The sequence below is a fragment of the Akebia trifoliata genome, chromosome 3 (genome assembly GCF_017979445.1).
Source record: "Akebia trifoliata isolate Shusen 1 chromosome 3, ASM1797944v1, whole genome shotgun sequence".
NCBI lineage: Eukaryota > Viridiplantae > Streptophyta > Magnoliopsida > Ranunculales > Lardizabalaceae > Akebia > Akebia trifoliata.
Genome location: NC_141377.1, coordinates 8,304,033 through 8,329,237, shown reverse-complemented (window position 1 = coordinate 8,329,237; position 25,205 = coordinate 8,304,033). Strand labels below are relative to the sequence as shown.

At 37.3% G+C, this 25,205-nt stretch overlaps 2 protein-coding genes across 2 annotated transcripts in view; both read right to left on the bottom strand.

Moving 5' to 3' along the window:
* Positions 1–8,880, bottom strand: LOC147405874 (biotin carboxyl carrier protein of acetyl-CoA carboxylase 1, chloroplastic-like). The gene is made up of 7 exons (XM_086433756.1): positions 8,295–8,880; positions 5,090–5,143; positions 4,824–4,990; positions 4,028–4,334; positions 3,575–3,646; positions 283–348; positions 1–179 (listed from the first exon to the last, which is right to left on the bottom strand). The coding sequence occupies exons 1-7, from the start codon at positions 8,460–8,462 to the stop codon at positions 156–158; spliced, it is 858 nt and encodes a 285-aa protein (XP_086289882.1). The 5' UTR covers positions 8,463–8,880; the 3' UTR covers positions 1–155.
* Positions 8,881–13,103: 4,223 nt separating this feature from the next.
* The window catches only part of LOC147405873 (putative mitochondrial-processing peptidase subunit beta, mitochondrial), a 28,091-nt gene continuing 15,989 nt past the window's right edge, over positions 13,104–25,205 (bottom strand). Inside the window, exons 6-9 of the mRNA XM_086433755.1 lie at positions 15,760–15,858; positions 14,789–14,854; positions 13,819–13,926; positions 13,104–13,472 (exon numbers count right to left, since the gene is read on the bottom strand). Coding sequence (XP_086289881.1) covers positions 13,386–13,472; positions 13,819–13,926; positions 14,789–14,854; positions 15,760–15,858 — 360 coding nt within the window. The 3' untranslated portion in view covers positions 13,104–13,385. The remainder of the gene's footprint in view (positions 13,473–13,818; positions 13,927–14,788; positions 14,855–15,759; positions 15,859–25,205) is intronic.

Here is a 25,205-nt window from a genome sequence, read left to right as displayed (position 1 = left end):
TTTCCAAAAATATAAATTTAGTTATATTATGCAATACCTTTGTTAAATAACTAATACAGATAAGAAAATAAAATTATAATTCAAACAAAGTTAAACCTCAGAAGAGGGCAAATTACTTTGTTTACATGTTACATTACCACAAGGTTTTCCCTACTTCATGGTTCAATGACCAATAGAAGCTGCAAAGAGAAAATAAGAAGATCCAATAAATCATAGAAAGAACAGAAAAGAATATCGACGATTTGTGTATGAGAGAGAGAGAGAGAGAGAGAGAGAGAGTACCGTATCCATGCTAACTGGTTTCCCATCTTCTGCGAGTATCTCAACAATGGTTCCTGACTGATCAGCCTGACGAGAAAAGAAAAAAAAAACATATTGGTGGGATTAAATCACTGATCATGTTCATCCAACATCATTGAAATTGATGTGTTGCATGTCTGTAAGTACATTGCACATGCATAGTTAACAAATTCTTTGCTCAAGAAATAAAGTTGATTGTTAATATTCCTTGTCAAGTTATAATGCTCTATCAAGAACTTAAATTATGGCCTTAATAGTACATTTGTGGCATTGATTCCCAAAAAAGTGGGGGCGGTTGATTTGAGTGATTTTAGGCCTATAAGTCTAGTGGGATCGGTGTACAAGATTATTTCTAAGGTTTTGGCAAACAGGTTGAAAGAAGTTGTGAAGCATTTAATTGGCTATGAGCAAGGTGCATTCATCAAGGGAAGACAGATTTTGGATGGAGTGTTAATGGCAAATGAGTGTTTAGATTCTAGGATTAAGGATAAGAAGGAGGGGCTCTTAGGAAAAATTGACATGCAAAAGGCTTACGATCATGTGAGTTGGGACTTTTTGGAGTATATGTTGGGGAGGATGGGGTTCGGGCCTAAGTGGATTGGGTGGATTATGAAGTGTGTAACTTCGGTATCCTTTTCGATCCTTGTCAATGGTAGTCCGGCGGGGTACTTTAGGAGCTCCAGGGGTTTGAGACAGGGGGATCCGTTATCCCCATTTTTATTTCTTATTGTGACTGAGGCCTTGGGGAAACTGTTCAGAAGGGGGGTTGAGATAGGGAGGTTATCGGGTTTTAGAGTGAACATTGAGGGTCCTTTGATTTCGCATTTGCAATTTGCTGATGACACCATAGTGTTCCTAGATCCTTCTAGAGAACAAGTTAGAACTCTTAGGGTTTTATTATGTTGTTTTGAAGCAATTTCTGGATTACATGTCAACTTTCAGAAAAGCAAGGTGTTTGGGGTTGGAGAGGTGTCTAACCTTCAAGTTTTAGCGGCTACCCTTGGGTGCAGTAGTGATTCGCTCCCTTCATCCTATTTAGGCTTACCGTTAGGCGCACCGTATCGGAGTAAGAACATTTGGGAAGGAGTGATAGAGAAAATGGAAAAGAAGTTGAATTCGTGGAAGGCTAAATATCTCTCCAAAGGGGGTAAGGTGACTTTGATCAAAAGTACTTTAACAAGTATCCCAATTTACTTCTTATCCCTGTTTACGTTGCCCAAGGAGGTGGAAGTGAAGATTGAGAGACTTATGAAGAACTTTTTGTGGAATGATAAGAATGGTGGTAAAAAATATCATTTAGTGAAATGGAAGATGGTTTGCACTCCAAAGAAGAATGGGGGTTTGGGGATTAGAGGGATCAGGGTAACGAATAAAGCTCTCCTAGGCAAGTGGCTTTGGAGATTTGGTGAAGAAAGAGACAACTTGTGGAGGAGAGTGGTTCAGGCTAAATATGGAGAAAAGACTTATGGTTGGTATAGTGACGAGGCCAGAGGAACCTATGGGTGTAGTGTGTGGAAAGGTATTATGAAGGGTGTTCATGAGTTTGATAGGGAGATTAGATTTAAGGTTGGCTCGGGGGACAATGTGAGATTTTGGGAGGATTGGTGGTGTGGTACTTCACCTTTGTCTACTCAATTTCCATCCTTGTACTCTTGCTCGTTGAAAAAAAATAATCCGGTTAGGCAGTGTTTGATTCGGGACGGGAACACAGATTCTTGGGACCTGGGATTTAGGAGAAACTTCAATGATTGGGAATTGACGGAGGTTACATCTCTTTTAGGTCTCCTTTATTTGATTCGACTCAGAGAGAATGAGCAGGACAGGAGAGAATGGTTCAAGGCCAAGGATAAGAAGTTTTCTGTCAAATCCTTCTATAAATGTTTGCTTCCGCCTAGCGAGATTTCTTTTTCCCCATCTATAATTTGGTCCGCTTTTATTCCTTCTAAGGTGTCTTTCTTTGTTTGGCTTGCCTGTTTGGGTAGAATTCTCACTTTGGATAGCTTGATCAGACGGGGGTGGGTCACTCCGAATTTTTGTTTTCTTTGTTCGAGAGATGGGGAGTCGGTTAATCATATTCTTATTCATTGTTCCTTCTCTAGGGTTATTTGGATGTTCTTTTTATCCCGTTTCCAGGTGGATTGGGTCGTTCCTTTATCTTTTTTTAATCTTTTGGAGGGGTGGAGTTTCAATATATTCTCTTCTAGAAAGAGGCATCTTTGGGCTATCCTTCCTTCAGCTATTGCTTGGGGTCTTTGGAAAGAGCGCAACAACAGGGTTTTCCATAATAAGGAGAGCTCGCCCCACACAGTGATTTTAGAGATTATTGGGCTTCTGTTTTTGTGGTCCAAGATGAGCAAAGATTTTGAGGATGTGTGCTACCGTGATTTCTTATTTAATTGGGAGAACATTTGTGATTAGCTTACACCTGTGTAGTTAATTTCTTTTGATCTTTTGTTGTTTCGCTTGTTGTTTTGTTGGGGGCTACCTCAGCCTCCTTCTCTTTGTTTCATTAATAAAAGTTTATACTTATCAAAAAAAAAGAACTTAAATTATGGAAAATGATTTCACACAAGTTTTAATTTTCAGACTCAATAGAGTTTCAGAACTTGTATGAAACAGTCAAACACTCAACTAAGTTTTAATAGACTCAAGGCTGCTCCAAGTCTCAACTGGAACTTGTTTTCCTTCATTTCAACTATTAAGTTTTCAGTTCTTGAACAAGCTGCACGTATATATAAACATGCATGCAAACTTCAAGACATCATTCAATGAAAGAATTAATAATGCCCTAACATCACTCTTAACAGAAGGCCAAGACACAATTTGCACTTATCTAAAAATCCAAGGAAAGAAGTGTCAAACTACGAAACATGGAAAACATATTTCATCACATAAGAGCACCCCAATGTAATTATGGTCTGTTTCATTGTCTTACAATATGAACTACAGCTAAAAAAATTTAGTGACGGATGAAACTAGTTTTTCTTAATTATATAAGAGTCAGAGAGTAATGTACTGATTCTAATCTAATCACATGCCTCTCCCCTTATTGCACAATAGAACATAATAGATTTTGAGTTTTCCTTCTAGAGACAAGTGATCACTCCCTCAGAAATAAAATAAAGTTCCTGAAGTTTTGGTGCAACCCTAAAGATGCATTGAATGCTGATAAGATACTACTAAAACCCTTTCTAGAAAGTATTTCCCTCATTTAGTTAAGCTTTTATTTCTGCAGTACTCTTCTCCTACATCAGAGATAAAATGTGATACTTACTTCAATGTCATTCATCAGCTTCATGGCCTCAATGATGCAAACTACCTGACCTTTCTGGACCTTATCGCCCACCTGAAGAAACACTGTACATACTAAGTGAAAGATAAATGATATGTTGTATGAATTTACTAGAGTTTGCCCGGTGCCTATGGCACAGGCATCCTGTTTGGGGTTAAAAGGGTCAAAGAGGAAATATAGTAAAATTGGAGGGATATTATTGAAAAAGGGGGAGGCGAGGAAAGACATTAAAGTTGAAGGGAGTGAACACAAAGGGCAAGAAAGTGGGGTAGTGTAGACCCCACTCCCTTATAACTGGAGTAGGGTTATTATACCCCACAAAACTGTAGCTAGAGAGGGATCCACCAGTGTGTTTCATCATATAGATTTAACATAAACCCATGCTTCGTCCTTCTACAAATCTATACATAAGACATGCATACGAGACACTTTTACCTTCACAAATGGTGGTTCCCCAGGTGCAGGACACCGATAAAAGGTTCCTGCCATGGGGGATTGCAAAGGTGGGTGTGACGACTTGCTCATCTTTGCCGGGGCAGGTGGAGCCGAAGCTGGTGCTGGGAGAGCAGGGGCCGCGGCAGGTGATGATTGAGATGGAAGCATTGATTGAGGAGAGGGCGGTTGCATCATAAAAACGGGAGCTAAAGTTTCTGGCTGTGGCAAAGCTTCCTTTTTCCTTATAACGATCTCACAATCTAGATGCTTTAGCTCCAGTTCCGCAATATCTCTTGAATCCACAAGCCTGTCCAGATAAAGGAATGTTACCCCCCTAAGAAGTGGTTTCCAATCTTGAATCGTGTTCAACTCTAAAAAAGAGAGGTGCTATTGGCACCCTAAGTCTTATTACACCCCAATTAAAAAATTAAAAAATTAAAAAATAAAGTGAATGGTTGAGAATAAATAAAAGTTGGGATGCCAATAGTATCTCTCTCTCTCTCTTTCTCTTCATTTTTTTTTTGTTAGATTTCTATTTTTAGGTTTAGGATTTTATATGATCCTAATTCTAACTGTAAACGACTACTGAAATTGTTTGAATGAGTGTTATAATGTTTTCTAATGTTAATTAATAACCTGAGGCAAATCTTTGTAATGGTCGAATTGTGTGTTTTAATCTTTAATTGGGTTGTGATAAATAATTTAAGAAATTGGGATGTAATATGTAAAAGTTGGGGTGCCAATAGCGGCTCTCGTAAAAAAAAATAAGATTATTAAATAAGTAGTTTACACTTACTTGACAAGGTCTGCCACTTGAGTCATGAATGCTGAGATGGAGGATGTATCGGAAACTTCATTTTGGACATCTGGTTTTTTTACAGGCTTATTATTTTCTCCCGGTGATGGGAACTCCAACTTGGTCAGGGGCACCATTGCAGAATTTGAAGAGTTCTTGGAAGCAACCTATTATGTAGAAAACAGGATCAATAAAAGTTAAAGATTATGCACCATAGAAGGATAAACAAAAACAAAAAAGACTCTAAATTGTGGTGAGCAGCATACCTCATTACGCTGGGCCCAAACCTTCCAAATGGAAGATTGGCTCCGGGTAGGCCCCTGCAAACGGCGTAATATAGTATTTAAAAGTCGGGAATATAAAAGATCTAGCTAAAGCATTCTTGTATTGCATGTCAAGTAAGTCTTTACTGATACAGATATCAACAACATATGAGATTAGCAGATAACTTTGCATATCTGATAACTACTAGAATTTTGAGAGTTTTTCAACAAAGTGATACAAAGACCTAAAAGTGTAATGGAAGAGGCTACAAAGCTTTAAATTGTTCCACCATCTTGTTCTTCGATAGACTAACAGAGTATATGGAACTGGATTTGATGAAATGGCAGGAAAGAATCTGTTTGACTGACCCCGGATAGCTTGAACAATACTTGAATGGTGATGAGTCGTATGCAATAACAAAACAGCACATTAACACCTAAGATGTGAATGTTGGATCATTGGAAAGTGATATAAGGGTAATATTTCAATGTGAAATGAGTATTAAACCCCTCAAATTGAGATATGAGTATTGGACTGACTTTTTGTGAGAATAACTACCATCATTAACAGATCACACTAAAAAAATCCATAACTCAATTTTCAACACTAAGAACTGGAGTTCAAGTTGGGCTTAAATTGAATAGTCAATAGTTTATCAAAGTTTTAGTAAAGTTAGAATCCTATATTATCTAAAAATGATCTTATTATTGGTGAGAAAGACTTCCACAATCAGGAGATTATGCTCACATACAGTCAGCTCCAAATGAAACACCATGTGAGCCTCACGATGGTGTTGCCATTTAGTGGGGTGTTAACTCAATTGCCCAGCTGTACACATCATGTATGTGCTATTTTTACACAAAATGCTGAAAAATGTCTATTAAAATAAATGGTCATGGTCTGCTAAACCCTGCGCTTAACAAAAAAAATGCTAACAAATGCAATTATGTGAATATATGTACACGGATAACTCATTGTTACATACATATGGGTGTTCACGTTTTTTCCTACATGGGTTAGAAGTTTCAGAATGGGCTGATTTTTGGTGAGGATGATCTCCATGTTTATGAGTTGAAGAATTGTGGACCATCCATTTTTTGTAAACCACTTTTGATGGGGTTAGAAGTTTCGGAATGGGCTGATTTTTGGTGAGGATGATTTCCTCATCATAGAGATCATCTTCACCAAAAATCAGTCAATTCCAAAACTTTTAACCTATGTAGGACAAAACATGTTGGCCAAATAGTTGGCACCCGAATGGCTCCCTATATATATAGGGTAGTGTTCGGCGGACAATCTTAGGGGGGCAACATTGGGAGACAAAATTTGTCCTATATGGCTTAAAAGTTTCGAATTGGGCTGATTTTTTGTGAGGGTGATCTCTATGGTGAGATGATCATCCTCACAAAACATCAACCCAATCAGAAACTTCTCACCTCGTCAAAAGTGATTTACAAATTAACGATAAAAATTGATGGTCGATAATTCTTTAACTTTGTAAACCACTTCTGATGGGGCTAGAAGTTTCAGATTGGGCTGATTTTTTTTCATATAAAATAGAGACAATGACCACAAAGACTTCTTTTTTGAAAATATGTACCAAAAAGTCTCTTCTTAAAAAATAAGGACTCTCTAGTACTCTTTTTTTCAAATATTACTCTAAAAAGGATTTTTGAAGCGAAAATACAGTGACTACCCTTTGAACCATTTTTGAGGGTTAAGGAAATGTGTTTATTTGATAATATTTTGAGTACTCCTATGTTTTAAAATTAATGAAAAGCCCCTTGACTATGGTCATCTCTTATAGAACAATGAAAAAAAAAATCCTTGTTTTCTCTTCCAAAAACTAACCATCAAGTTGATTTGATCTATGTATGTTAAAGTTATTACAATATATAAATAATTTTCAACAATTAAAACATAATTTTGAAACTCGACTTGAATGTTCATCAAATTGATTCAACTAAAAAATTAGCAAGTCAACTTAAATGAGTAAAATAAAATTATATTGAATTTACGAATAACTTTTAATAAATAAAAATATTTATTTTTTATTTCTCACAAAAATATTAATAACCAAATAAATTTGTCAAGTTCTTTATTTGACTTGGTATATACTTTTAGATCAAACCACTTTGTAAAGTTGTTACAAGGGTATTTCAGGTATTTTTCTTAAAATAATCTTCAAAAGATCCTTAATAGGTTAATATTTTATTAAGTGGGACTTAAATGGTTCGTATAGTTTATTATGGGACTATTCAGTACCTATTCTCAATAAAGAGTCCCTCACGGTCATTGTCCCTATAAAATAACCTTTAAATGTACATTTGCATGTGTATTGAAAAGTTAAAATAGTTACCCCATAGATGTAGATTCAAGTTTATACTACAAGACACAGATACTGTGTCAACTGTCAATGTCCAACACTCGTATGAAATGTCAACGACATTGACTCCCCGTAATCCCAATATGCTTATACATCTCTATCTATTCCAATTGCTTGGAAATGAATTTTAGATCATTTTAGATTCATATTAAGTGTATAATGTTAAAGAAAGTGCTTTAAGGAAACTAATATAAATTAAAAATCAAATAAATGATAAATTTAAAAAATACTCCTCAACAAACTACATGAGGATATGAATTGGTGTCCAGCACTGAAATATAACAAGAATATTACATTAATACTAGATACCCAATCTACCATTACACAAAATTTACAAGTTCACCATTTCGCACAAACAATTAACTGGCCAACGTGCACTCAAACCTCAACCAATAACAAGAGAAGACCCAAAAGTAGTGTAGCTTGTGTTATAGAAACATGGCAATCAGTGAGTGTTTCTTGCAAACATACTGACCAAATATTAGTCCATTCTGACATTACTAACTAAATGAAAAGTTGATCTGAACTGGACAATCCAATTAAACCATTGTTACCATAAATAAACAAACTTTTCATGTGTAATCGATAAAAAAATCCATATGGATAGTGAAGTAGGAATGAATGATTCTTTGCAATGATGATCATCGTGGAGAGTGCATATAGGAGTTTCCAACTACGCGGGTGTAAGGTGTACTGGAGTAGCATTATCCATAGATTGCTTACTATTTAGCTAAATTATAACAATCCAAATCATTGATAATTGATTAAACTCAGATTTTCACAAGAAATTGAATGATGAACCGAATAAACAACCAACTAACCTCAAATCTCGAAAATGCAGGCTGATGATCTAGCAACGAAGGCTTTGATTTCAAAACTGATTGAAATGAAATCTTCGACTGCTGCAGCGTCTTTGGTTCCCGATTCCAAGATCCAGATGGATTTAATGTGGAGGAGGACTTAGGGTAAGGAACAGAGTAGGAGGCCATTGATGTAGCAAATAGAACACTTGAGATTTGAAGAAAATCAAAATGAAACACTCACCCAAAAACAATTACGAATTCGGATTCCAAATAAATAAAAACCCTAAAAAAAATCTGAATTCAAACCGGAAGTAAGTTAAGATAAGAAGAGCAGATTCAAATCAGAGAAAGAAATTGAAGAAAATCAAAGACAGGAAACGAGAGAACGGAACTGAATTGGGAGAATATGAAAGGAGGAGAAAAAAATTGTGATCTGCAGAGATGAAATGGAGATAGAGTTTTAAGAGACATTTTTTTTCCCCTCAATTTGTAGGAGAAGGGGCGATGAAATCGAAGAGAAATAACTGAGAAAACTATAGAAAAAGAGAGAGAGAGAGGAGTTCAATGAAAAATTCCCTCCAAACGGTTACCTGCTCCTGGAAAGACAGGTCATCCACTCCACCAAGTGAGCCAAAGTATGGTTTTAAAACTCGTCCGAGACCGAGACGTGTCGCCCGAGTTAACTCGGTATCAGAGCTGAACGAGACCAACTCACAAAGTGATTTTTTTGACCGAGTTTTACATCTCATGTACAATTTTTCGACTTATCTCACGAGACGTCTCAAACATATCGGAAAACTCGTCCGAGACGACTCGGTATCGGCGCTGAACGAGACGAGACGCGATTCCGAGTTTAAAAACCATGAGCCAAACTCGTAAAACTAGGTAATAATAAATGAAATTCTATTGGCACACCAACTTAATTTGATATTAAAAGAAGTGAAAATTTTCGATAAAATAGACAAAATTTGATTTTTTTTTTCCAAAATAGTACTAATCATTTTAATTCCAAAAACGGTAAATTACCGTTTTCAGAATTACAATATTTTGGTCAAAGTGGGAAAAAAAAAATCTCCGCTCCATTTTAATTTCAGTAAAATAGTTAAAAGCAGTTCCACTTTATAAAGAATAAGTTTTCCCCCCTCTTTAACCTAGATGTTTTAATTCTGGAAACGGAAATTTAATATTTTCGGAATTAAAATGATTAACCTTACCATTTGATCAATTTTCAATTTTCAATGCTTGTTTGTCCCCCCACCCCCACCCCCACACACACATACAAAAATCTCTGAGGTGGGGATAACACTTTTACACTCTGAGTTAAATTCACATCCCTATTTGATCAAGATGAAGTTGAAACACCCTCTAGTTGCAATTTTTTTTTTTTTTTTGGGTGATAACAGGGTAAAAAATCAATGAGGTGAGAATAACACTTTTACCCAAGGAGGTAAATTCCCATCCCTCTTTGATCAAGATGAAGTCGAAACGCTCTAGTCGCAAATTTTTTTTGTTTTCGTGATAACAAGGTATCCCTGTAGATAGGGGATTAAGCCATATTTCGATTTCATGGTCTTGTCTAAGGACTAGTCCTAGGGCACCTGCAATGCTTGCACATCACACAGACTAGGTAAGTGAGAGTACACCCTGACAGGTGGCCACTAAGGAATTAATGCTCACGACATTCGGGAATTAACCACTTATTGGTATGAAATTGCCATTGAGTCAACGACTCGGGGTTAGTTACATGTTGCACATAGCTTCTGTGTGAAAGGGAGTCCATCCATCTCTATGTGTAAAAGGGATTCCAACCCTATTTTAAATTTAAACTCAATCGGATCAATATTTTTGGTCGAATTTCTAGGTTTTTAGGGTTAGGCTTTCTAGGTTATAGGCTGATGTTTCTATGGCTGTGAAGAACCCAATACGTGAGATTTCATCAACATCTAGTTAGAATACATTTGACATTTTAAGGAAAATCCCCAAAAGAAATCTTCATCATATAATTAGATTAGGACAAGTACTTGAGGAGAGGCTGAAGACAAATGGTTTGGGGGTGCTTATAGTTTTTTTTTTTTTTCGCTTTTTAACTTACTAGCTAATCTGAAATCTATTCAACTGGTACAAATATGGCACATGCCTTCAAGTGGGGGGTAAATGTGTGGCATCTTGTGCATATGTACCCAATAAGTACACAGACAAACAAGGTGGTGTGGTGTAGTTTAGTCCAGTCCAGGTTGTGCTAATCGCCACAATAGGAACGGGGCCAACTATTCGTTACAATATTTTGCACACCACCACCCAGATGTTCTCCATTTCTTAAATGGTTTCTACAACCAGTCTGGTAAAATGGATGCCGGCATCTGAGGAATTAATTTTATCAGTTTGACAATAAATATATATATATATATATATATATAGGGTCACGTTCAATGGCAAACTTTTTGGCAAAACATTTTTCAAAACATGAGTTAGAAGTTTTGGAATGAACTGATTTTTGGTGAGGATGATCTCCTCACCGTAGAGATCATCCTCACCAAAAATCAGCCAATTCCAAAACTTCTAACTCATGTTTTGAAAAATGTTTTGCCAAAAAGTTTGCCATATATATATATATATATATATATATATATATAGATATATATAGGGTCCCGTTCGCCACCCTTAGTTTTACCACACACTTTAACAAACGCGTTTTGTCTTACATGGGTTTGAAGTTTCGGAATGAGCTGATTTTTGGTGAGGATGATCTCTATGGTGAGGAGATCATCCTCACCAAAAATCAGCTTATTCCAAAACTTCTAACCCCATCAAAATTGATTTACAAAAAATGGACGGTCCACGATTTTTCAACGTGTAAACATGGGGCTAAACATTTCGGAATGAGCTGATTTTTGGGGAGGATGATCTTCTAATCATAGAGATCATCCTCACCAAAAATCAGCTCATTCCAAAACTTCTAACCCATGTAGGACAAAAAACGTTTGTTAAAGTGTGTGGTAAAACTTAGGGTGCTGAACATTTCCCATATATATATATATATATATATATATATATATATAGGGTGGGGGTTCCTACGACACACATTGCGACACAATATTTTGTCTTATATGGGCAAAAATGTTTGGAGTGGGCTGATTTTTTTGTGAGGATGATCTCTATTGCCAAAAATCAGCTCATTAGGAAACTTTCAACCCCATGTTTACAAGTTGAAAAATTTTAGACCATCCAATTTTTGTAAATCAATTTTGATGGGGTTAGAAGTTTTGGAATGGGATGATTTTTTGCAATGATGATCCCCGCATCACAGAGATCATCCTCACAAAAAATCAGCCCATTTCAAACCTTTTTGCCCATATAAGACAAACATTGTATCGCAATGTGTGTCGCAGGAACCTCACCCATATATATATGGGGTGGTTCATGAGATGTATGTAAAAACAATGGTTTTTCAAAATCTGGGTTGGAGGTTTTAGATTGAAACTGATTTTTTACGAGCATGGTCACTATGATGAAAAGATCATCCTCACAAAAAATCAGCTCAATTTGAAACTTATAAATCCATAAAAAAGATTTACAAATTATTCGCAAAAATTGATAAAAAATCGACAGCCTACATTCTAAATGACTTTTAATCGGGTTAGAAGTTTCAGATTGGACTGATTTTTTTTTTCGACTACTCTTCCCATCATAGAGATCATCCTCACCAAATATCAGCTCAATCCAAAACTTCTAACCCATATTTTGAAAATTTATCAATGTTACATTGTTTTATATATATATATATATATAAGGTCCCGTTCAGCAACAAACATTTTGGCAAAACATTTTTCAAAACCTGGATTAGAGGTTTTGAAATGGGCTGATTTTTTGTGAGGATGATATCATACGATGAGGAGATCATCCTCACCAAAAATCAGTCAATTCCAAAATGTCTAGCCCCAAGTTACAAGTTGAAAAATCGTGGACCGTCCATTTTTTGTAAATCATTTTTGATGGGGTTAGAAGTTTTGGAATGGGCTGATTTTTGGTGAGGATGATCTCCACACCATAGAGATCATCCTCACCAAAAATCAGCCCATTCCAAAATCTCTAACCCATGTTTTGCCAAAATGTTTGTTGCTGAACATTTCCCACATATATATATGTATCAAATCAAGCTCTTTTTTGTGCATGGGTCCAGCAAGTGATAAGGTGATTTCAACAGGGACCACGAGGATGGCTCAACAGTGCCACAAGGTATTGTCAATGATGAAAAATCAAGCTTTTTTATTATTATTTTTTTTTTTTTGTCAATAGTTCCACATTTACATTTTCATGTTCTTTGTTTGCAAGAGTGCTTGCGTGGGATACTCCACTGGGATGGCCAAGGTCTGTCTGAAAAAACAACATATCAAAATGCAAGTGCCATAATACATATCATATCACATCATATCATATCAAATCGGGTCTGGAGTTAAAAATGATAGATATGATTAGGTCCAACTCAAGTTTAGGTTTGGGTTTGGGTCTAATAAATATTCCTAGTGCTGTGCGGATGAATTCGAACCTAATCTATTGACAGCCCTACCATACAAATGACATGAATTACAAAGATGTCCTGAAACAAGAAACAAGAGGGTATCAATATAACGTCCTCTTGAAGAGGAACCAATGGCCAACATAATATCCATATATGGCCCAATGTTTTCTTGGGCAGGCGTGATACACTGGTAACAAGGGGTGCTCCACTAGAGAACAAGGCTCTAAATCACCAATCTCTATGAAAATGATGAGGAAGGCAAGCAGTTGAACCAATCCAAACACCAACCTGATTCAGCTCCACCAATATACTCAAAAAGCCCACATAAATGGTGGTTTGCCGATTGAATTTAACAATACAGGATTTAGATAGGTTATGTTTATTGTTATCAAAGACAAATAATTATTTTGACCTGCTTGCAGGGCATGTTACAGAAATCAAAATTCAGAAACATTATAAAATAAAATGAAAAAGCCAAGGCCGATGCTTCTCCTAGAAAGGGTGTGTGCAGCAGAGCAATGGAAGCCTGGTTTATGGAGAGATTTTGAGGAAGACGGGAGAATATTAAAAAACAAGAAGTGATTAAGAACCTAGTAACGGAGCAAGTAGGTCCTGCGTCTGAACCAATTGTAGTCTGGGAGACCCTGGATGGGTCCCATTGCAGCAATGGCTACGTCCTGCAAGAGCACAAAAGATGTCAAGGCTCGCACAAAAGTGAGGGCAAGCTTCATAAATACAACACTGCTGGCACAAAAGTTTTTAATAACTATCCTGACTAAATGCCTACTATTGTCTAAAATACAATATTTAAGGGGTCTGTTAACATAAAAATGCAATAAATACACTTCGTAAATTGAATTTTGTTCCCAAAATACCCTTAAAAAATTCTTTTTTACCACAATACCCTCAGGTTCCAAATTCCAAAGTGTATTTATTGCACCTTAACGTGTGCCCTCAAGGCACGAGTTAACAAAACCCATATTTAAGTACTACATAGGTTTAGCGATATATAAAATTTCTTACCCTGTCAAATATAAAACGGTTGGCGACACGCTTGACAGTGCTTGCATCTACAGCATCTATCCTTGCAAACAATTCGGCAAATGGGATTCTTCTGCCGTATGTAAGTAGCTGCACACACAAGCAAACCAAGACAAGCTAAAGAAAGAATGGAGGGGGAAAAAAAAACTAAAATGGTGGGTTATACCATATGTGGTAAGAGGTAGATTTCTTTCATTACAACTTTGAGGAAGTTAAGCAAGGGCAGGTAAACATGGCCAATGGATAATGGACCACACCCCAACCAAGATCACATCCATCTAATGTACCATCCAATAAATTGGCAGAACTTCAAAACCGTATCAACCAAAAGATAACCATATGATCAATGACTTTCGGCATTGTAATTGACAAAACGATACGCTAATTGACCAGGACAGTCAGAGCCATGACACTATTGGTCTGGCATAGAGCTGCGATGGATTGGATCGAGGTCGATTTGGTACCAATACGATAAGGATCAGATTGTATTGGATGGGGCTCTTAAAGGATCTGGTTTTAATCGGATTTCAATATCAAGATCCAAACCCAATCCAATAATATTCAGATCAGCTTCGGATCCAAATCCGGTTTGATGTACAAAATCTAAATGAACTTCATACATTTAAATAAATATATAATATAATTTATATAATTTCATTTTACCAGATTGGGTCCCTATTGGATTGGGACTTGGTCAATCCAGATCTGATCCAATAAAATATCAGATCAAAACCTTATTGGAATCTAAATCACCAATTCAGATCCAAAGTTATCGGAACGGATCGGATTTCGGGTCTGATCCAATCCGTTGACAGCACTAGTCTGGCATAGCCCATCCAAGGTCGTTAAGCACACGCAAAGAGGTAGGATATACAATTCATGATGTGGATCAGTTCTAACTGCACTATCTATTCTTCATCAAAGTTAAGATTTGGAAAGAAGGGTATTTTACCTGACGACCGATATCTTCAGCAACAGGACTAGTTCCATCAATGTGAAGTAGAAGAGAAGATTTCAACTGCAAAACAGCACATCAGTCAGTGGCCAGCTGTAAGAAGAAAAAAAATATTAGCAGTTGATCTCTTCTAAATAACAAGAAAAGACCCTAATATCCATCATGCTTAAAGAAAAATTTCAGGGAACACCAAAAACAGTTCTTACTTCCCCTTAGAGGCATTAGAAAATAGGGGAAAGTTACAGACTACAGAGATGTGGAAACATGCCCATGTCAGACATACTGCCCCCAAAACACAATACAGTGAAGTATCCCTACGATTTATTATGTATAGAGGAACAATGTGTCATCATTGCCTTGCCCAATTATTTCGCAGGATTTACAGTAAGAAAAAAAAATTAGTTGTACAAATATAAAATATATATTTCATATATTAAATGATAACAAAAAATATTAAACACAATTACTAAATGATAAATTGGTGAATCCAATAAACAACCTGAGATCTTGGGCAAATCCAAAAAGGCATTTCTATATGTTCATCACAGAATATTTCAAGATCCCAATACAACCAATGCCAGATAACTGCAAGAAGCACAAGCCAGAAAACACTGACAACTGGCTACACTAATCCCGTTCAACCCTTCCATTCTATTGAAGCATAAAACAGACACAGAATGTGGTAATAACTTCTACACAAAATCCATTAATACAAACTGTGGCAAATATTTTTCATTGTCGCTTCCAGTAAGATAAGGATCACTGTTCATCGGCAAGTCCTATGGTGAATATGTGGCGGCTGTAACATCTAAAACTTAATTCAAGAAATTGCTGGAGTAAGCAAATCCATATAATTGATACCACTCCATTAAGTTTGACTAACCAAGCACATCGCTTCAGGTTATAGAATAATAAAGAATAACAATCAGCAACAATAATGGGCAAGTGAGAAACACTCTGATAAATACCTGGTTGCGGGCACGAGTAACATCGGCTTCTGATACCCGGTAGGATAACTTACTTATCTCATACATAATTGCATAGGCTAGATCATCCAAGCAATCCGGCTGATAACAAAGTACAAGAAAGAAAACATGTACAATTAGAATCCTCACAAGGTAACGAACATTGCAAATGATAAAAGTGTTGAAAGGATAGAATAGTCATTTTACTATTCCAATGTATACGTAAGTAGTTTTATTAATTGTTTAGGGGTAGTTTAGTCCCTCGAAATAATTATGTTGTAAATAAAATTTTTGGAGTCATGAGAACTTCTCTCAATAACCTCCAATTTCTCCTTCTCTTCTCATCTACTCTTCTAAATCTAAATTTATTGAAGATTTTCTACTTGGTATCAGAGCTGAAGGAGATTGGAGGGATGACGAAAGTTTTTTTTTTTTCCAGAAAAGAACCCTAAAGTGCTGACATCAGCCCTATTGTTGCTCATGTCGGCAACCAAGTAACCATTGGTTGGGTTTTCAACTTAGGGTTAGAGAAGGGAATATTTCAGAATTTTTGGTGATTTTTTCTGAGTTCTTGGCAGTTTTTTGAAGATCGATTGGTGTGAAGTCTCTTTTTTTTCATTTTCGATTGATATCATGACTGCGATTCATGGAGTGTTTTTTTTATGGTTCCAATCAGTTCCTCTAGGTTCCTTACAAAATTCAGGACACATGTAGTGGTGCTTCATGTGATTTCGAGCTAGTTTGAAGGTTCCGTGAAGGAAATTCCATGGGGTTTTTACCGCCCCCCTCTTCTAAAGTGCTGCTGGTTCTTAATACACTGTAGGGTCCATGTGCTGTTTGGTTAGGGTCTGCCTCTCTTGATGCAGTTGATGCGTATGTTTGCGGCTTCCGCTTCTTCTTAAGTTATCGTTGCCACCGTTTTCCTACTTTGGGGAATATATCTTGTCTTTATTATAGCTCGAATAGAACGAAAGCAAAAAATGTATTGTGAAGTGAAGTGAGTCTCATATCACATTGGTGTCAAACAGAACCCATGTGAACCAATCTTTTGGTTTGTTTGCTGTAGAGCAGCACTTCGTTGGAGTTGTTCATTGATTTATAAGGTTAATCACCTTTAGGTCTGCTTTGTGTAGAACAACACCTATTTTGGTTTTTTGTGTTGGCAGGGTGCCTATTTGATGAGATTGTCTCTACATATCAATTCGTGATTGTTGATGGCAACTTCACAAAGCTTTGAGGTTATGTTGATTAGTTCTATCTCTTCAAATCCAGGGCATATTCCCTTGGAGAACCCCGAGTTACTACCGTGAAGTTAAATGGGAAAAATTATTTGGAATGGTCTCAGTCAGCTAAAATGTACATTGGGGGCAGAGGCAAGTTGGAATACATCACTGGTAAAATTACCAACCCAGAGAAGATAAACCCGCTTTATGATAAGAGGGAGACTGAGAATTTGACTGTTATGTCTTGGTTACTGCACTCCATGCAACCACAGATTAGTCGTGGTTTTTTATTTCTCCAGACAGCTAAGGAAATTTGGGATTCAGCAGCCCAAATATACTCACAACTAAACATTGCTAGAGTTTATCAACTACGACTGGAGATCTCTCACCGTTGTCAAGGGGAGAATTCCTTGGGTGAGTACTTTGCTTCTCTCAGGAGCATGTGGGAGGGGCTCGATCATTATCAGATGTTTCAACCTCTATGTCCAGGAAATGGAAAACAATACAAGAAGTTGGTGGAGCAGAATAGAATATTTGAGTTCCTTGCAGGACTCAATCCAGAGTTTGAGCTTGCTTGTGTTCAGATTTTCAGTAGGGATGATCTACCATCCCTAAACCAAGTCTACCAGAGTTAGGACAGTAGGGGAGATGATATGGCAAGAATACCAACTACTAATGCTCCACATTGGTTACTTTTTCAGCTCCTCAGCGGAATAATAGGAGTGAGGGTCAAAAATTCAGTGGTAAAGGAAATCCCGGAGTAGAAATTTAAATGTGACCATTGTCGTAGAAAAGGGCACATTAAGGAGTGATGTTGGGATTTGATTGGTCAACCACAAAAGTTTCATCACCCAAGATCTTATACTTCTCATAATGTTACAGTTGATACTTCTACATTGAGAACCGAGGTCTCATCTGTCTTTCCCTCAGGATATGGTCACTATTCCCAATGAAGAATTGGAACAACTTCATCATGTCATGGCTCAGTTGGACAAACCACCAGCTACCTCCTCCTTTGCTCAATCAGGTATCATTGCTTATGACCATCATGCATCTACTTCCTCATCTAATCCTTCATGGGTCATCGATTCTGGTGCCTCAGAGCACATGACTGGTATATCAACCATTTTTTCCTCTTATTCTGTTTGTTCTGATCGCGACAAAGTTCGAATTGCCGATGGCACTCTTTCTTCCGTGTCTGGGAAATAAAGCATTACCATCTCTCCTAATTTTTCTTTATCTCCAGCCCTTCATGTTCCTAAGTTTGCAACAAATTTGCTATCTGTCAGTTCTCTCACAAAGAATCTGAATTGTAGTATCACCTTCTTTCCTTCATATTGTATTTTTCAGGACTTGGATACGAGGAGGACAATTGGTACTGGACATGAAGTTGCTGGGTTATATCTCCTAAACAAAACTTCCACTATTTCAATGGCAATCTAGTAGTAATAGTAGGAAAGTCAATAAAGAGCATGTGATGTGTTGGCATGTGCGTCTTGGTCATGTTTCTTTTCAATATCTGAAACTTATATTTCCCATTTTTTTTCGTTGTGTCCGTCAAATCTTCGTTGTGAGGTATGTGAGTTTGCAAAACACTGTAGCGTGTCTTTTCCTGTTAGAAATAATAAAAGTAGTTCAGCTTTTGATATAGAGGATATTGATGTGTGGGGACCTTGTCCTATTACTACTCTACTTGGGTTTCGTTATTTTGTTAGTTTTGTCGATTATTATTCCCAATGCACTTGGCTCTATCTAATGAAAACCAAAGATGATGTTTAAGCCATTTTCAAAACATTCCACAAGATGGTATAAACCCAATTTGAAAAAAGATACAGATTTTGCGATCTGACCAAGGTGGAAAGTATATGTAAGGGGGTTTGAAAGATTATTTTGTCAACCATGTGATTGAACATCAATATTCATGTCTCCAAACACCGCAACAAAATGGAGTGCTAGAACGAAAAAATTGTCATCTCCTTGAACCAGATCACTTTTGCTTGGGATTAAGGTTCCCAGACTTTTTGGTCTAATGTTGTCATTACTATTGCATATCTTATTGTAGAAGGGGTAAATGGGGGGATGAGGTCTTAGGTGATGTTAATGATAATCATCATAGGAGAGAAGATGGTGGCTCCCCAGGAAGGGTTCCCTCCAAGAAAAAAGAGATGAGAGAGAGCCCAAATAAGGGTTCAATCCCCTTTCTTTGTTGGTTCAGTCCCCTTTCTTTGTTGTCCTAGATTATTATTTATAGACAAAAATCAATAGAAACCCCCCTTGACCTCATTTGTTATAGATTAATTAAGATGGCTTAAATGCCCTTAGGATTCATTTTGCACCATCAACATTTAGCCACCTGCATGACGTAAAGGTGGTGACGATCTCTACGACAAGCAATTCATGGTGACACACAAGCAAATGAAGTAAAAGACAACCACTTGAGAAAGAAAGAAACATCGCATATGTAACATCACGCTAAAGTAGTGGGACCCATTAGGGTGGTAGAATCCAAAGCCGAGGCGTTCAGGCCTGACGACTACTAGTCAAAGAGGCGTTGGGGCCGGGCGACTGTAAATCAAAGTGTAAGGGCCTGATGAATGTAAGTCAAAAAGGCATTGGGGCCTGATGACTATCAATCAAGACGCTAAGGCCTAGAGACTGTAAGTCGAAGAGGCATTGGGGCTTGGTGACTGTAAGTTAAGGAGTTGGGGCCTGGTGACTGCAAGTCAAAGAGGTGTTGCAGTCTAGCACCGTTAGGTTAAGGCGCTAGGGCTTAGCGACTATAAGTCAAAAGGGCACTGGGGCCTAGTGATTGTAAGTCGAGGTTCCGGGGACTGGCAACAACAAGTCAAAGAGGTATTAGGGTTTGGCAACAGCAAGTCAAAGAGGCACTAGGGTTTGACGACTGTAAGTCAAAGAGACACTAGGACCTGAAGACTGTAAGTTGAGGCGCTAGGGCTCCGAGACTGTAAGTCAAAGCACTGGGGCCTGGCGATTGTAAATCAAAGAAGCATTGCGACCTGGCAACTGTAAGTCAAGATGTAAATTCTAGAGTTGCACCGCCCTCTTCGACAACTTCCTACCAATATTAGCCGTGGTTGCTCCATATAAAAAACTTAATTAAATCCTTTTCCAACCCATTCAACTCTTTCCATGTACACTCTTTCGCATCGAAACCCATTATCTTCCCCAAATAATCATAACAATACAATATCTCATCGACAACAGTTGTTCTCCCTCTCCAACCCAAATCAAGCTTCGAAGTACTAAACACAGCGCCTCCTCGAGATTAAACACACCACCTCTTCTATCCACCATTGTGTACTATTTCTCCTCCATGCCTGGACTTCCATGCATCCATTTATCCTAAACCTCGATCAAGCTCGGAACATGAGCCCATGACCCAATCATTAGATCGAAAACTTCAACCCAATTAGTCGTTCAAGCCCATGAATCAACCAGACAACCCCCAATTACATAAATTCTCCCATTTACGACTCCTGCAACAGCGGATTCCCTTCCAATTCACCTTCCAATTCACATTTTTGGACTAATTTCCCATTCATTAAAATGAGAATCAAAGATCCAAACATTTGAGGTGGGAATTTTGTTGATCAATCCACCAATGACGAAGATTTTGGGACCTAATACAGCAAAAGCAAATCCAATTGATTGAGAAGCAATTAGGGGTATTGGGTAAATTTTTCTAGGGTTTGAGATACTGGTCCCAAAGGGTTTGGAGGAGTCATGGATGCGAACGTTGATGTAGAGGTACTGGTGGGTGCAGTTGAGGTGAGATCTAGTGGAGAAGTAAAGAGGAGGGGAGAATGGAGTGTCAGATTTAAAAACGAGGGAGAGATCAGAGTGAGAATCTTGGGATTCTTGCGATTCACTAGAATGTCACATCATCTTGTAGGTTAGGGTGAAAAAGAGATGAATCCAAGCTGTCCATTTGAGGTGTATTGGATGACGATGAAGATAAGGCTTTATCCATGGCTCTTCTTCTCTCTCTTTGTATTTGACTTTCATTAGTTTAGTTGTTGACTATTACTTTCAAGAACGATCTGATGCACACATAGAAACAAAACCCACCATCATGAATCACTTTCTGTGCATAAATCTCATCTCATTATCTACCAAAACCAATCTACATCTCTCCAAACAAATCCCATTTATCCTTCTCACTACTCTCATTTATCTTCTTTTCCCCTTCCCAACTTAGAAAATCAAAATCTGTCCTCGATCATCTAATCAATCGATATGGGTTCTCACCAAAAATCGCTTCCAAGGCCTCTACTTACATAACCTCAATCTGGAATCCTGAAAAATCAGATTTAGTGCTCCATTTCCTTGTTCAAAGTGGTTTCTCAAAGACCTATCTCGAGAAAACTGTTCAACATCTCCACGATGGAGTCGCCAAAATGTAAAAGGGGTAAGGTATTAGGTGATGTTAATGATGATCATCATATAAGGGAAGACGGTGGCTTCTCGGATCAAAGGGGAAGCTCCCCAGCAAGAGGAAGAGTTCCCTCCAAGAGAAAAGAGATAATAGAGAGAGCCTAAATTAGGGTTCCAGCCCCCTTTCTTTATTGTCCTAAATTATTATTTATAAACAAAAATCGATAGAAAGCCCCCTTAACCTTAGTCCTTTTTTTATAGATTAACTACAGACTTAAATGCCCCTTAGGATTCATTTGGCACCATCTACACTTACTAAATCTATGCCTTCTTGAGTTCTAAATTAAAGGACTCCATACCAAGCTCTCCAGCTTAATTGAAATTCTTTTTCTAGTGCAACCCAAAGTGTTTGGGTGTGTATGTCATGTTCATAATTTGGTTCCTAACCGTAGTAAGTTAGATCCCACCTCTTAAAGGTATTTTCCTGGGATACCCTTCATCTCAAAAATGATACAAGTGTTATCATTTGTCTGCTTGGCATCATTTGGTCTCCATGGATTTAACTTTTCATGAGTCTGTCCCTTTCTTCTCAGTAGGTATTCCTAACTCTCTTCAAGGGGAGAATAATAACAATATTAGTGAAGAAAGGTTTCCTCAATTCCTCCGCCTGCGCCTTTATCTTTTGATATGTCCCCCTTTGTTGATACTCCAAATAATATTGTTATTACTAATGATAATTGTATTGGAGGAAAGGGGGAACTTAAAGTCTATAGCCGAAAACGCTATCATTTGGAGAAAAGAACCGAAGCTGATAAATCTCCAGGCCAAGTCAATTCCTTGGATCCAAGTAATTTCATGTCTCCTACTAGTGATTCTTCTAATAATTCCCATTGTGTAGATGATTCTAACCTTCCTATTGCCTTCAGGAAGAAAAAAAAAAAAAAAAAGTGCACTCAGTATCCCATTGCGAAGTATGTCTCATATAAGGCTTTGTCCCCCTTATACAAACCCTTTGTTACTTTATTATCGTCTGTGTCTATTCCTACCTCTGTTGCAAATGCTCTGCAACATCCAAAATGGAGGGAAGCTATGGTTGAGGAAATGAGAGCCTTGGAAAATAATGTTATATAGGAACTAGTTGATCTACCAAAGGAAAAGGTACACGTGGAATGTAAGTGGGTATATAGTATATACTTTGAAATGCAAGTCAGATGGTATAGTTGAAAGGTACAAGGCAAGATTAGTTGCTAAAGGGTACATTGAGGCTTTCCGTATTGACTACAAGGAAACCTTTTCTCTTGTAGTGAAGTTAGGCTCCATAAGAGTAATGATATCTTTAGCAGCAAATCAGGGTTGGCCCTTAGATCAACTTGACACGAAGAATGCATTCCTCCATAGAGATTTGAAGAAGTGTATATCTTCCCTCCACTAGGTTTTCGACAATCAATTGAAAAAAAATAGTGTGTAGGTTACAAAAATCTTTGTATGGCAGAAACAATCTCCTAGAGCATGGTTTGAAAGATTCAGTGGGGCAATGATGAATTTGGAGTATACATAAAGTTAGGTAGACCAAACTTTATTAATTAAACACAGAGGGGAATACTATTGTTTTTATTGTTTATGTAAATGACATTGTTGAGATAGGGAACCATGGAGAAGAAATTGAACAGTTGAAGAAGCACTTGGCCAGTGAGTTTGAAATCAAGGACTCAGGACAGATCTCATAAGGGAATATTCATTTCTCAGAGAAAATATGTGTTGTATCTTCTTCATAAGACAAGGAAGTTGGAGGCTAAACCAAGCGATACTCCTATAGAACTCAACCACAAGCTTGGTAATCAAAGTGGTGAGCCTCTACAAGATATTGGCATGTTTTAACGCCTTGTTGAGCGTTTGATTTATCTTTCCCTCACTCGTGTCTACAAGATATTGGCATGTTTCAACGCCTAGTTGGGCGTTTGATTTATCTTTCCCTCACTTGTCCAGATATTACATATGTAGTTAGTGTTATAAGCCAATACATATATCTAGAAGTTGAATATCGTATATTGAGATATCTCAAATCTTCTCCTGGTAGGGGTTTGTTATTTAAGAAGAATGGGCACATGAGAGTAGTCTTTTACTGATGCAGAATGGATAGGATCTCTTGATGATAGGAGGTCTACGTTAGGATATTGAACATTTGTAAGTGGTAACCTAATAACATGGAGAAGAAAAAAAGCAACATGTAACAACCTAGTCAAGTGCAAAGGTAGAATTCAGGTCTATAGATCATGGAGTATGTGAAATATTATGGCTAAAAACTCTTCTTCGAGAACTAGGCTTTCCTGTGGAAAGTCCAATGAGGTTGTATTGTGATAACAAAGCAACAATCAGTATTACGCATAAACCAGTTCAACATGACAGAACCAAACATATAGAAGTTGATATACATTTTATTAGGGAGAAAATTCTATCTGGGATTACATGCACACCTTTTGCGAAGACAGAAGATCAACTCGCAGATATTCTCACTAAAGGAGTTAATAGTATTCAACTTCATAGCTGTTAGGCAAGTTGAGCATGGTAGACAATTATGCACCAACTTTAGGGGGAGTGTTGAAAGGATATAATAGTCATTTTACTATTCTAATGTACATGTAAGTAGTTTCATTACTAGTGTAGGGGTAGTTTTGTCCCTCTAAATAATTATGTTATAAATAAAATTTCTAGAGTCATAAGAACATCTCTCAATGACCTCCAATTTCTCCTTTTCTTCTTCTCCTCTTCCTCTTCTCATCTTCTCTTCTAAATATAAATTTATTGAAGATTTTCAACTAAAAGAAGGTCTAAAGAGGGGGGAGGGGGAGACTTAGCCTAATATTAGAATTGTCCAATGCAATAAATAAACCAAAATACATTGGCAAGGAAAAGGATGGCCCAGTTGTTAAGATCAATAAAGAATCTCTTTGAAACACCTCATTGTATTGTCTACAATTTGACTATGAGAGAAACATTTGTACTTTAAAATACTACTATAGTTTGCCCGTGTTGTAGTTAAAGGAGTAAAAGATGAAAGATAGTAAAGTTAAAGGGATATTATTGATAAAAGGGGTAAAAGAGGAAAGATAGTAAAGTTAGAGGGGTATTATTGGAAAAAGATGTAAAAGGGGAAAGATGGTAGTAAATTTGGAGGGATATTATTGAAAAGAAGAAGGGGGGAGGGGGGAGATGAAAGACTAAAGTTGAAGGGGGTGAAGAGGTAAGGTAATGAAGTGGGGTAGTGTGGACCCCACTCCACTGTAGATAGAGTGGGACGCTTATACCCCACAACTATAGTTGGAGTTGTACCCACCGTTGTGTTTTGTTATATAGATGTCACACTAAAAAATAAAGCATAGGGCAGAACAAAATAAAAGAAATTAAAATGCCTTGAAATGGATGTTAAATACATTTGTCTTGTTCCCTCCACCTCTACTGCAAACAGTTTGTCATAAATATACCATCATTATCCAGGTTTAACTTTTATCACCAATACACAAATTAAAAAAAGTATAGTATCAAACAATAAATGTATATTTTCTGTGCTTCTTGTACAATAAATATTCATGCCAGGATCATGCTCTACATGGCCATGTAAATTATGGCTCTCGCCACTCAATAAAAAAATGCAAGAGAAACCAACTTCTAAAAGCATAATAGATTTATGATGATTAATGAAAGGTTGGCCCTCACTAGCATCACTTGACCAGAAACTCGAAGTTTTCAATCATAGGTCTCTAATGAGTTATTTTCCTGATCATCATCAACAGATCATTGCCATAGTAGCTTTTTATTAGTGATATAAAAGAA

Bases quoted from the DNA above. Each gene is read 5' to 3' on its own strand.
- LOC147405874 (XM_086433756.1), bottom strand. From the start codon at position 8,462: ATGGCCTCCTACTCTGTTCCTTACCCTAAGTCCTCCTCCACATTAAAT. The intron at 4,335-4,823 runs GTAAGTGTAAAC...TTATCTGGACAG, and splicing joins CAAGTGGCAGACCTTGTCAA to GCTTGTGGATTCAAGAGATA. The intron at 3,647-4,027 runs GTAAAAGTGTCT...GTGTTTCTTCAG, and splicing joins GGGAACCACCATTTGTGAAG to GTGGGCGATAAGGTCCAGAA.